At 40.4% G+C, this 13,359-nt stretch overlaps 1 protein-coding gene across 1 annotated transcript in view; it reads left to right on the top strand.

Annotated features, from left to right (window-relative positions):
- Positions 1–13,359, top strand: part of LOC136885670 (diacylglycerol kinase eta) — a 332,289-nt gene that overhangs the window by 250,830 nt on the left and 68,100 nt on the right. Inside the window, exons 7-9 of the mRNA XM_068230302.1 lie at positions 313–404; positions 3,246–3,376; positions 11,428–11,596. Coding sequence (XP_068086403.1) covers positions 313–404; positions 3,246–3,376; positions 11,428–11,596 — 392 coding nt within the window. The remainder of the gene's footprint in view (positions 1–312; positions 405–3,245; positions 3,377–11,427; positions 11,597–13,359) is intronic.

Genomic DNA, 13,359 nt, shown 5'->3' with positions numbered 1-13,359 from the left:
CTTAAATTCCAGACAGTTGCTTCAGTTATCTTCTCACAAAAACCTTCTCAACATTACAACAAGGAAAAGAAGATACAGTTTGTTCTGCTTTAATTGGACTGACTTCCAATGAGAATGTATTGTGTTTACACAAAGTTCCAAATATTTCTTTCAGCATTGGTCCCTTAAGGGGAAGAACAGTTGAATGATGATATTAACATTAAAATATAATGACTTCCTATATGTGGTGAGGATTATCCTCACACAGTGTTGTCAAATGTTGATGTAGAGCAGAGCAGGCTGTGGGTAATGACAGAACCACTTCTGTTCCAGAACATCATTATGCCTCATCAGTGGCTGGAGGGGAACCTGCCTGTGTCCGCCAAGTGTGCCTTCTGCGACCGCACTTGCGGCTCGGTACTCAGGTCAGTTGTCAGCTTCACTCCTTCCTATAATCATATATACGGTACATTGAAGGCAAGAAAAGGATAGGATAAAAAAACCATGAGGTGTGTATGTATAAACGTAAGTAATGGGAAAGGAAAAAAAAATGCAACATCATATCAGCTGCCACACAGTACATAGCGGAGGGCCTTGAAGCTACTTGAATAAATTAAGAAAATGAAATAAGAAAATTAATAATTCTTCTTCTCCATTTCCTGTTTCTAGTCTTCTGGGTCGGGTTTTCTATCTCTCCACTACTCCCTTCCTTCCTCCAGTATTTCTTCTACTTTTACCCCTCTCTTCTCTATACTTTCCTCCACCTCTTTCTGGGCCTTCCCCGTTGTCTACCTCCTATTATTTTCTCCATAAATTCTTGCTTTGGAACTGTATCCTCTTCCATTGTCATCATGTGTCCATACCATTTCAGCTTACTGGTCTCTTATCTTGTTGTGCAGTTTAGGGAATCCACTTCTCTTTCTGATTTCTATGTTTCTGATTTTATCCCTTCATGTCTTCCCAATTATTTCTTCAAGGAATTTCATCTTGGCTGCTTGGATTCCACTTTCATTGTGTTTAGTTGTTGTCCATGTGCCTGCCACATATGTCACAATTGATGTGTAATACATTGAGTGCAGAATTTTCTTGCATTTCTCTAGGTGCTTGGGCCATCATTAGCCATAAAGATTTTGAAAAATTGGCACAACTAAAATCATAAAAGACCATGAAGCAAACAAAGACATATAAAAAAGTTACACATTAAAATCAAACTCTGATAGAAAACTTGAATGATATTAATGTGAAAGAAAACTTTTAATCTTTTTTTTTTTTTTTTTACAATTTGTTTTACGTAACACCGACACAGATAGGTCTTATGGGGACAGTGGGATAAGAAAGGGCTAGGGGTGTGAAGGACGCGGCCTTGGCCTTAATTAAGGTACAGCCCCAGCATTTGCCGGGTGTGATAATGGGAAACTACGGAAAACCATCTTCAGGGCTGCCATCAGTGGGGCTTGAACCCACCGTCTCCTGGATGCAAGCTCACAGCTGCGCGCCCCTAACCGCACGGCCTACTCGCCCGGTAAAGAAAACACTGATAGAAAACTTGATTGATCAATCTCTGATAGTAAAGTTCATTGATTTTAATGTGTAACTCTTTTAGAGGTCTTTGTTTGTTTCGTGGCCTTTTATGATTTTAGTTGTGCCAATTTAAAAAAAATATTTATGGCTGATGATGGCCCAAGTGGCTGAAACCGGTTCCATGTACTAATTTTAGGACAATGTAACTGATTTTTGACCAAATATAGTTACATGTTCTATTAGTGTGGTATTGAATAGGTGGGCCCAATTTACCTACCAATTCTGACCATTCAGCCAAGGAGCCGACATGATCCGTGATCTATTGGATAGTGGGCCCTGTATAATTTTTTTCCTTATTCATTTTGCCTCATGCCTGAGGCGTCAGGACTATCATAATTCAGCCAGCTAACTGATGAGCCATACTCTGCCATTGTTGTCCATCCAAAGCCTTCGGTATGGTTACTCATGTAAGGGGCCATTCACCATGTTAATCCATCTTGTTAATACTTGTCCTCGTGTTCTGGTTCCTTGAACTTTGCCCTCAACAGTCAACTTTTGAAGGCTACCAAAATAATTTGCGATCCCCACTGAGAGACTTTTATCTGAGGTTGGTTCAGAATCGACATGTTCATGTGATGAGCTGGCCAAGGAATACTCAGCATTTTCCTGCAGCACCAAATTTCGAAGCTTTCCCTTCGTACATGATTGCATTGTGAGATGGTCCACATATCTGCCCCTAATGAAAAGATTGCGAAGACTGCTGTGGGCATTCTACAAGCTTATTTTATGTATTGATGGTGATCTTATTAACTTTCAAAGTCTTCCACTGATGGATCATTGTTACCTTTGATCCTTTCTTTATTTCATCTGTGGAACGTACAGAATATGGTAGTGGAAATATCATTAAGTCCGCCTCTGTGGTGTAGTGTTTAGCGTTATTAGCTGCCACCCCCAGAGGCCCAAGTTCGATTCCCTGCTCTGCCACAAAATTTGTAAAGTGGTACGAGGGCTGGAACGGGGTCCACTCGGCCTCGGGAGGTCAGCTGATTAGAGGTGGGTTCGATTCCCACCTCAGCCATCCCGAAAGTAGTTTTCCATGGTTTCCCACTTCTCCTCCATGCAAATGCTGGGATGATACCTAACTTAAGGCCACGGCCACTTTCTTCCAAACTTCCTATCCTCCCACAAGACCCCTGTTCAGCATAGCAGGTGAGGCCGCCTGGGCGAGGTACTGGTCCTCCTCCCCACTTTTATCCCCCGACCCAAAGTCTCATGCTCCAGGACACTGCCCTTGACGCGGTAGAGGTGGGATCCCTTGCTGAGTCTGATGGAAAAACCAATCCTGGAGGGTAAACAGATTAAGAAAGAAATATCATTAAAGAACAAAACTGTTTTGGATGATATTTCTACTTAAATTTATTTATTCGTTTTAAATACGGTTTATCAGAATATGTAATGCTGATGACTTTGAAGAGCGAGTCATCAGAGTACAGTTTCTGATTTCATCAATCAATAATTTGTTTCAAACCCATGGTTATTTACCATTAAACTTTTGCTTTGGTCCCTTTTATCGTCCCTAGAAGTTGGAGTATTGAATTTTGATACATCCTGTACTTGTTCAATGCTTTTTGGATGTAATTCATAGCCTAGCTTAGGACCATAATGTTGTATAAATAGCATTGTTAGTGGCATTGGTGTAATTTCCATCACAGCCATGTTAAGTTCCTCACCTGGACTGATTGCAGGTTGCAAGACTGGCGCTGCTTGTGGTGCCATGCATCCGTACACACAGCATGCCGACCGGCGTTTTCGGTACGCTGTCCACTGGGACCAAGTCGAGTGAGTGTGGTGCCTCCTATCGCCTTACACAACGTGGGTTAGTATTGTTGATGTGTAATGTATTGTATAAGTTACACACATTTACACATTTCTCAGAAATTGTTGAACCTATAGATATAAAATTTTCTGAAAGAGTTGGCCATGCAGTTAGGTGATATAGACATAGATAGCTGATAATAGGAAACCTGCATTATTGGTCCCGAATGAGTAAATTTATAATACCAATACAGTTGATCCGTTATTGGACATTATAAATTTTCCAGCTAACTCATTCCTGATTGCCAGCATTTCACCCCAGTGTGCCAAATGGCCTCCACGGTATGCACTAGCCATACATGTTGGTAGGTGTGCTATTTACCAACTGATGAACCCAACTTAGCATCATGCAATTGGGGTCGCACCTGTTATCTTGCATTCAGGAGAGAGTGGGTTCGAATCCCACCGTCGGCCCCCCTGAAGATGGTTTTCTGTGATTTCCCATTTTTATATCAGGCAAATCAGGTGGTACTTTAATTAAAGCCACAGCTGCTACCTTCCCAATTTTAGATCAGCTTGAAAGTCACACCGAGAAATCAACATCAAACACTAACACATCGTTGGTTTCAGCCGGTGTCACTGCAGCGTACTTGCTTTGGCACAATCCTGTCAGCTCGGAGCCCTGTATTCAAACCCCTTCCCTGGCAAAGTTTTATTCTACGACTGGTGCTGTTAAGCCGGTCTTAGCCACGTACAGATTTAGCAACATCCCCACGCGAAGCCCATTTGAATTTGCCTGCCAAGTGATCCGATTGGCTGTCTTCAGCAGCTGATAAAATAGCAATGTTGCGAGATATTAAATTATTTATTAGCATGACCAACCCTCTAACGCTCATATACCCTGTTCGTGTTGTTTCTGAACACCCTGTATTTTTATAATAATTAGAATTAAGTCTGTTAAAATATTAAATGCAAGGAACATACAATACCATGCACTCAGTCTTGTTTAGAGAGACTGTACATATCTATATATGTAAATTTGTAGTTTTGTCTGAAAACTTCAAATATTTGTATCATATATTTTTTAAAATATTGGATTAGGTGTACAAAAGGAAAGTAATTTTGTCTCGTTGTTAATCCATGGTGGGGAAAATATCAGAACAGAGTTTCTGTAAACGCGTTATTCAAGTTCATGGATAGCCAGATTGTGCACTAGGCTATATTTTCTATTATTTCATTGGTATACAAGTGATGTAGCAATATTGAGGGGGACAAAGCAGGGAGTGTCAAATTTCTGTATTCAAATTCGCTGAATCATATGATAAAAGGTAAAAGCAGGGACATATTGTCCCCACTATTACACCCTGGGGTGTACAAAATTCCCTGTACTTGCACCAAGGTATACAGTGATCAAACATGCCAGTGCATTGGTACTCGTATCAAGGAACACCAATGAGATATCCATCTCAACCAGCCAGACAAGCCAGTAATAGCTGACCAGCGTGATGTTGTATTCCAAGATGTTCGAGCTCTTATCCACACTAAACACTACAGGTCTAGGATTGTATGGGAAATGGTGGAAATACGTAAAAATACTAATAATTTCAACAGGGACACTGGCTATCAGTCAAGTAATATGTGGTTGCCAGCCATTAAGATTTACATAGGCAGTTCTCTTCCCTGTCCTTTCACTATTGTTATTTAATTTTGGTGTTTTCCAAGTTAGTACGCTCCTCATCACTTGATGCTTCACTGTAGGCTATGCGATATGATTCATACTTTCATATCATGTATACACCAGTTACTGTATTATTCTTATGTCTTTTCACTCCCCTGTCTTCAACCTCTCTGTAGTACATCTTTCTTCCCCCCACCCTCCTCCTCTGCCTGACTTGGGCTAATTTTTCTCATTTTCTTTTGTTTCTGCTACATACTTTCCTTTCCATCTTCAGCTCTGTTCTGTTATTCTGTTCTGTTTGTCTTTCATTGCACTTTATTTTGTTATTCACTTCACTTCCCTTCACTTCACTTTTATTTATTATTTTTCCTAACGCATTCGTCCATGATTCATCTAATGACCTTGCTGTTTACTTCGCACGCATATATGATGAAACAAAGATCTTAATTGGAGTTCGGAATTCTAGCGTGCAGTGAGACATCTAGTAACGAACAAAAAAGTACCACTTACTCTAGACCAATGGTAAAGCACTCTTAAATTCAAAACTTCATTAATAGAGAAGTCTTGCTCGTGAACAGACAGATTTTCTTCTGAAGACGCGGAGCAAAGTTCTCTGCGAAACATAAAGAATTTCACATTGTTTTCTGACCCAGCATGAGCCCAAAAGCTTATTGTCATGTCCACAATTACACACCATGAAAGCAACAGTCTAAATATGATAATAGTTGTGGTGCAGAATATAAATTGCAATCTTTTCAGTCACATTCACTTTTACTGTACAAAGAATAATAACGGAGCCGGGCTGAGTGGCTCAGACGGTTGAGGCGCTGGCCTTCTATCCCCAACTTGGCAGGTTCGATCCTGGCTCAGTCCGGTGGTATTTGAAGGTGCTCAAATACGATAGCCTCGTGTCGGTAGATTTACTGGCACGTAAAAGAACTCCTGCGGGACTAAATTCTGGCACCTCGGCGTCTCCGAAAACCATAAGAATAGTTAGTGGGGCGTAAAGCAAATAACATTATTAATAATAACGGAGATATTTGAGATTATTACATGTTCCACAAACTTCCAAATTTGCTGTGTAGCGAAAAGTCTCTGAATGTTCTCTGTGTGAAGTCTGGGTATGCATCCAAGGGTATATAAGTGCATACAAAATGCGTCAACATCATGGACGCGTTTTCTGTCAGAATGAGTCATTGTAGTCACTGTTTTGCGTTGAGTGCAGATTCCCTATCAGTTGTTTATCTCATCCTTTCTAAATGAATTCAAACAAGTTGACGATTTATCAGACATCCTCCTTGGTAAATTAGGGTATTCCAATCCCTAATTCCTCTTCCTGTGAATTAATATTTGCCCCAATTTGTCCTCTTGAATTCCAACTTCATCTTCATGTTATGATCTCTCCTGTTTTTAAAAATTCCATCCAAGCTTATTCGTCAAGTCGTCTCCACTGACAACTCGGATTAGTCGAGCAGCTCGTTTCCTTACTCCTAAGTCTTCCCAGCCCAAATGGAATGCCGAGACTTTTGCTCCACCTTCAAAATTTGTCAGTCAGGACTGAACCTGCAGTCGTAAGTCAGACGCTACCAGATTAGCTGAAGTTATATTATGGAAAGTCAAAAGTCGACTGTAGACTGTTTCATAATACTAGCTAGTGTTTCTAAGAATTGTAGATGGTTACACAATAGCCTATCAAAGGTAAACTCTTATGCAAGAGCTGTTCCACTTAATTGAATTGCCTGCCCCCTAGCAATAAGTTGATTGCATCTCTCTCTTGATCCTGTTGCTCATTAAACTGAGTGCTGTATGGAGATTAGATCTCTATGAGCCATTATCTTCTTACGAGTGATTTAAGGCCTCATGTTTTATATTCTATTAGGATAAGTAGTACTGCCCTGAGGTCAACATTCTCACACAGGGATTTGTTTGCTGGTAGAGATTAGCAAAAATCAGTGATAATGATTCTTACTTCCTCTTTGTGGATGAGCTATTAAGGCGACACACCGGAGATAAAAATAGATATTTTGGTCATATTGACAAAAAAAAATTATGACTGAAATTGTAAGGATCGAGTTTCTTCTTTCTTGTCACAAAGTTATTTCGTTGAATTCAAATAATTTATCACTTTAATAATGCTTTGTTTGCCACTCTGCACACAGCAGAAATGGGCGTGGCATCTGCTGCACTGCTTTGTTAGGTAATGATGTCATTGTCATGTTTCCATTCAATCAAATATGCCTGTTCTTTGCAATTATGCACCCATGGGATGGGCTAACAGACCCCCCCCGCCCCCTCCCTTCTTGCAATATATTTTTACAGACTCAAGCTGTAAGATCTACCATATTTCTGAATGAATTTATAAAGCCTGTTACGGACTAATATTTCAGTACTCAACTGTCGTTGAGAAACATTTAATGCTTGTACTGGTATTCCTGATGGTATTACAATAATGCCGACAACTATAATCTTTCTTGTGCATTCTGTGGTGGTAGCCAGTCTGTTTACTTTTGTGAAGTACGCATGCAAGTAACATCTTGTAGTTGCGTATCAAGATACTGTTATTATTGAAAGACAGTGTACTGTAATAATTGATAGCTTGTATCCAAGGGAATAAACAATATGCGTAAACATAAGTCAGCCTTAGCTAAGTGACGAACTGCTGAACTTATCAACCCCTGTGGGTGGGGGACACAGACAAAGAATACACCCACGGTATCCCCTGCCTATCATAAGAGGGGACTAAAAGGGGCAACCAAGGGATGATCGAATTGGAACCATGAGACTACTTGTAATTAATACCACCATGCGCGGAACACCTTGGATTGCTTTTACTTGCGCGTAGTACCACTGTGTTAGGTACACAATAGGTTTGTGGTTAGTAGCAACAGAGTGTGTTGCCAGCTTCTACAGTACCTGTGATTCGTACCTCTGTATAAGCGACACCATGGTTCTGGCTTGCCTATGATTAGCACCCACTATATGAGGAACAACACGGGATAGTGTGAGTCCCTGTGGATAGTATACTTATGTGATTAACACCATAGGTTTGCGTTGCCTATAAATGGCGCCGCAGTGTGCAAAACACCATAGGTCTGTATTACATGTGCGAATTTCATTACCTATGAGTAGTACCATAATGTGTGGAATACCGCGAGTCTAAGTTACTTTTCACAGATATGAAGTTTTGAAGCTTCCACCTAATCAGTACTTTATTTATGTATTGTTATTTTACAGTACCGGTTTCGACCTTGTGAAGGTCATCTTCAGCTGACTAACATAACATGTAATTAAAACATCTCTGATACAGTAAGAATGTCACATAGTATAGGTAAAAACATTGTCAATTTGCAAATATTCTTCGTCCTTTGCTTAAGCAGTCATCTATGTTAAATGATATGAGAATTAAAACTTAACATTACTATTATGTACATGGATGATATATGTTAAAATACAATGTTCTTAAGTTGTGAACGTTCAATGTTCCACCTTAAAACTTATAGCTAGGTTGAATAAAACATTTTGAGGCACAAATGAGTTCATACAGTGTATTGTACTTATGAAACTATGTTATATCATGTAATCAGCCGTATATGGTATAATGGTGTAAGTTTCTTGAAGTGAAGTTAACACTTATGTTGAAGTCAAAGTTGTTGTCTGGTATTTGATGTTGTGGAACTTCGTCAATCTATATTTGAATACTTGCAGTCCATGTTAAAAATTATAATTTACCATAAAACTTAGTAGAATTTGTGTAAAATTATGGATAGATCGTTAGTCTTATGACGGGCTTCCTTTAGTCTTTATGTTACCTATTTTTGTTAAAGTCATTACGTGTTGCTTGATTTTGACTTATCATACTTTATACAATTAGCGTGAAAGCTCCTTCTTCACTTTGTGTTGTTGGACATATTTAGTATTGCTGCTGTGTGATCCTGTGTGCAGAAACAAAGTATGGGAATCCTTTCAGAAAAAAAGGTGTCAAGAAGCAGACAGTAGAAAGAGTGAGGGAGCTGTAACTTTGGAATGCCAGTTGTGTGAAAGCAGGAGGAGAGAGAACAGACTGGTTTGAGCACAAAAGTGGATTAAGATAAGGAAGTGCTGTGTCACCTTCTTCATTGTAAAAGTAATAATATGAAAATCACAACACAAAACAATCACAAAGAATCGTGGGGTTTTCATCCTCAAATAATCTGAACTTCTGCGGTGGCACTGTGTTGTTCAGCTGCTGAATATGCTTCCCCAGTCTGGTACATTTCATCTCATGCCAAACAGTTAGATGAAACCTGCGGGTTGATTACAGGTTGCTTGAAGCTTACTCCGGCAGATAAGCTCTATTACCTGGCTGGAATATTGCCCTCTGTGTATGCAGCTGCCAACAGGTAGAGGCTTAAAGAGGAACAGAGCAGTGCCCACCATAGTCCTCCTCAGCAATGGTTGAAAACCCGGAAGAGCTTCCCGAGGCCTGAGGTGCTTACTGTCTCAATAGAGAAGGCACGGTTGGAGGTTTGGAAGAAGAGGACCTCTTCATCTTCATAGATGGATGGCAGCAGCTGAGCAGTTACCACCTGGACATAAAGAAAGCTGGCTGGTATGGAAGTGGGAAGATCCAGGGATAACTTGAAGAAATGAGGGTTCACAAGTGATACAAGGTGTGAATGTGGACAAGAACAAGCCACGAACCACATGCTTCAGTGCCCTCTGAACCAAACATCTTTCACAGAGCCATTCCAAGTGCATTGGACATTGCAAAATACTGGGCATGTGTAATATGATCTCAGATGCTATGTTTTGTGTACTTCGAAATGATTTGTACATTAATTGTAAATTTGTATGTTTTCGACTTGAGTAAAATAATAATTGTAGTAATAGACGAGTTAATGACAAAAGTGGCAAGGAAAAATCAAGGAGATGATGTTTGCAAATGGCCTGTTAATCTGGGGATAAAAGGAAGAGGATATCTAGGAACCGTTGGATGCAGGGGAAATGAGGTGAAACGTATGGAATGAAATGTCATGCCAAAAAGAGTTAGTTCGTGATCACAACTGGAAAAAAGGAGATACCTACGAGAGGGATAATGCTTGGAGGGGAACAGCTTAGGAAGGTAGAGAGTTTCAAGTACTTAGGAAGTATCATACAGAAAAGTGGAAGAAATGATAAGGAAATAATCGAGCGTAGAAGACAAGAAGGAGCATTCCTGAAAAGTGTCAGAAGCCTGGTTTGGAGCAAGGTTGTGTCCCTCTCAGAAGCAATAGAGTGATATACAGGACGTACTATGTACCTGTTCTGATGTATGCACCAGAAACTTGGGTAAAGAGGCAGAGATTCGTGACTAGGATTCAAGCAAATGAAATGAAATGAAATTTCTGAGGAGGCGGATAGGAGTGACAAGATCGGATAAGATGAGAAACAAGTACATTAGAGATATAGTAAAAGAAGAGCCACTACAGAACAGGATGGAGGCATCCAGAATTAGGTGGCATGGACACATGAAGAGAATGACAGAGGAAAGGATGATATAGATGTTGATTTCCATAGGGAACTTAGCACACTGGGGCGTAACACTGGCAACCAGGAATGAGTTAGCTGGAAAATTTATAATGTCCAATAACAGACCATTTATATTGGTATTAGAGGAAAGGATGCCGAGGAGGATGCACGAAATGGAGATAACAGGAAAACGACCAAGAGTCAGGTGGATAAAAGGAGTGTAAGAGTGTATGCAGAGAAGAGGAGAGGACTTGGCAAGAATGAAGAGGGAGAAGTGGTGGGAAGAGAAGAGGATATGGAGAGCCTTACGTTCCAAGCAGACCTGGCCAATGCTGGAAACTGCATACACTATGATGATGATGATGATGATGATGATGATATTCCTTTAGATGATTCTACCTTCTTTATGACTTAATTTGCTCTAGTTTTTTCCTTTGCATTATTTACAAACTCATTTCTTGTGTTGTTTTTTTTACGTTGCACCAACACAGATTGGTCTTACGGCGACGATGGGATAGGAAAGGGCTAGGAATGGGAAGGAAGTGGCCATGGCCTTAATTAAGGTACAGCTCCAGCATTTGCCTGGTGTGAAAATGGGAAACCACAGAAAACCATCTTCAGGGCTGCCGACAGTGAGGTTCAAACCCACTATCTCCCGAATGCAAGCTCACAGCTGCGCGCCCCTAACCGCACAGCCAACTCGCCGGGTTGTCTCTTGTGTACTGGGGAAAAAGGCACGAGGACAGCAAAGACTCTCGCACACAAGACAACTTCGAGAGTCATGGAGCTGCATTTTCTGCAAGAAGCTGAAAGTCCGTGCTGGTAACAGGGAACTATGATTGCAGCAACATTGATTAGCTTTAAGAAGATGACTGTATTCTAATTTTTTTTTTTTAGGTTTGTATAAACAATCATGGAGACCTGTACTAACGTAGTTTCTCTTCCAGGAAGTGATGAGGCTTGGGAGGCAGTCCGACCTCAGGGATGCTCCCCTCTGCTGGTGTTTGTCAACTCCAAGTCTGGAGACAATCAGGGAGTGAAGTTTTTGAGACGTTTCAAGCAGCTCCTGAACCCTGCGCAAGTGTTCGACCTGGTCAGCGGTGGACCTGGTCTGGGGTGAGTATGCATGGTGCCTTTAACATGAGCACAGCAGGAAGGCCACATGGATGTAGAAGACTTTTGATAGGAGGAGAGACCACCTGTTTGAGAAGTGGAGATTGTCCATGTCCTTTTGTGTTTCTCCTTTTCTTACTGCTCCCTCTTCTGACACTGACCTGTCATTGTGTTCACAAACATCATCATTAATTTCCCTTTTCCAGCTTCAGCTGGATCGGGATGTTAATGGCACCGTTCCAGCTTTCTCTATCCAACCATTGTTGCTTATGGTGCCTAACTATGTTCCAATCTAAGTAGTGGTAAGGGGCAAACAAGTGTCAAATGAAGTCATATACAGGGTGTTTGGAAGATAAGAACAGCTGAATTGGTCGGTGAAGAAAGGAATTAAATATTTTTTTCTAAATTTTCAGGAGAAACAAAAAACTGAATTGAATAAAATACTGTTCTGAACAAATTAATTTGTTTATCGTGTGATGCATGGCCTATCACAATTATTATGCACTGAAGAGAACCGACATATTTAATGAGGGATTAGGAAGATAATAATTCTTTCTTTAAATAACATAATTCCTTTCTCTTGTGTCTTTCGGAATTGAATGTGTTTCAGGTGACTTACTCATGAAAAAGATGTATTTGTACCCCAAAATTATTATGTATTGATCAAGTAAGTGAAAATTAACATGAAGTTAACTAAAAGCAGCCCCATTTATGTTTACTGATTTCCTGAGCCTTGCTGACATTTGCTGGCAATAATTCGGTCAATGTTAAGCTTGATGGTGCTGCATTACTGCATTGAGATAAATGTCTGTTAGCCAAGATTGGAATCAAGATTTGTTGATCTTCATCAGGGAAAAGAACTGTCCATGTCTATAGTTACTTACAAAGTTCGGCAGGATTTCTGCTGCAAACTTTGTTAGTTGTGGGAAGCATAATGGGACAAGTGTTCAATAAAAATTAATAATTTCCCTTTCTTTGTACTCTTGCTTCAGCCAGGGATGCAACTTCTGGTTGAACACTAAATGGTATGGTGAAAGAGCTACAACTTTCTTTTAACAACATCAAGGTCTTGAAATCTCCTATCCTGTACTGATGTGCATGATACACCTCATAATGATGCCTAACATTAAACTTTTCTCAGATGGCATGCTTTTTACACACACTAAGCACTGAGCTTCTCCTTCATGTTTGCAACTTAGGAAACAGTGCAAACCATTCTGGATTAAATCTGCTGTAACATTTCCTCTTACCACTCTCATCTTGCATCGTCCTTTTGTTTCACGTGGCATGAAGAGATTTGGTTTACTCATCCCTGCTGTGAGCAAACGTACTGCCAATTCAACTCCCCTCCCTCTCGCCTAAAGAGGATAAGTTCTGCCCTCACATGTGCAAGGTCATTTCTAAGCCATGCGATCTTACTGACAGCACTGTTTGACATGCCTGCCGAATATACATACAGTATATTTTTACTCACTTCTGGAAAATAGCGATTGTAGTTCATAGTACAATGTGTATCTATTGATTTCAGTTTAACGTAAAGTGTTCACAGGATCTATTTCCACTAACATGCTGCTAAGAGACAAAAATTGTCTTTTGACCTGGCTTGCATTTTCGTTCATAATGAACATTTTCTCCAAGTGACAAGTGGTGCGGTTTCCTGGGCTGCGCCCATCACATATCTCAAGTTTCCTGCATGTCAGCACTTAAGCGGAATACCGGGTGAGTCCGCTGCGCATGTATTTTTCTGTTGTTAAGCATCCCAACGA

This window comes from Anabrus simplex, chromosome 14 (genome assembly GCF_040414725.1).
Source record: "Anabrus simplex isolate iqAnaSimp1 chromosome 14, ASM4041472v1, whole genome shotgun sequence".
NCBI lineage: Eukaryota > Metazoa > Arthropoda > Insecta > Orthoptera > Tettigoniidae > Anabrus > Anabrus simplex.
This window is presented reverse-complemented; position numbering and strand designations above follow the sequence as displayed.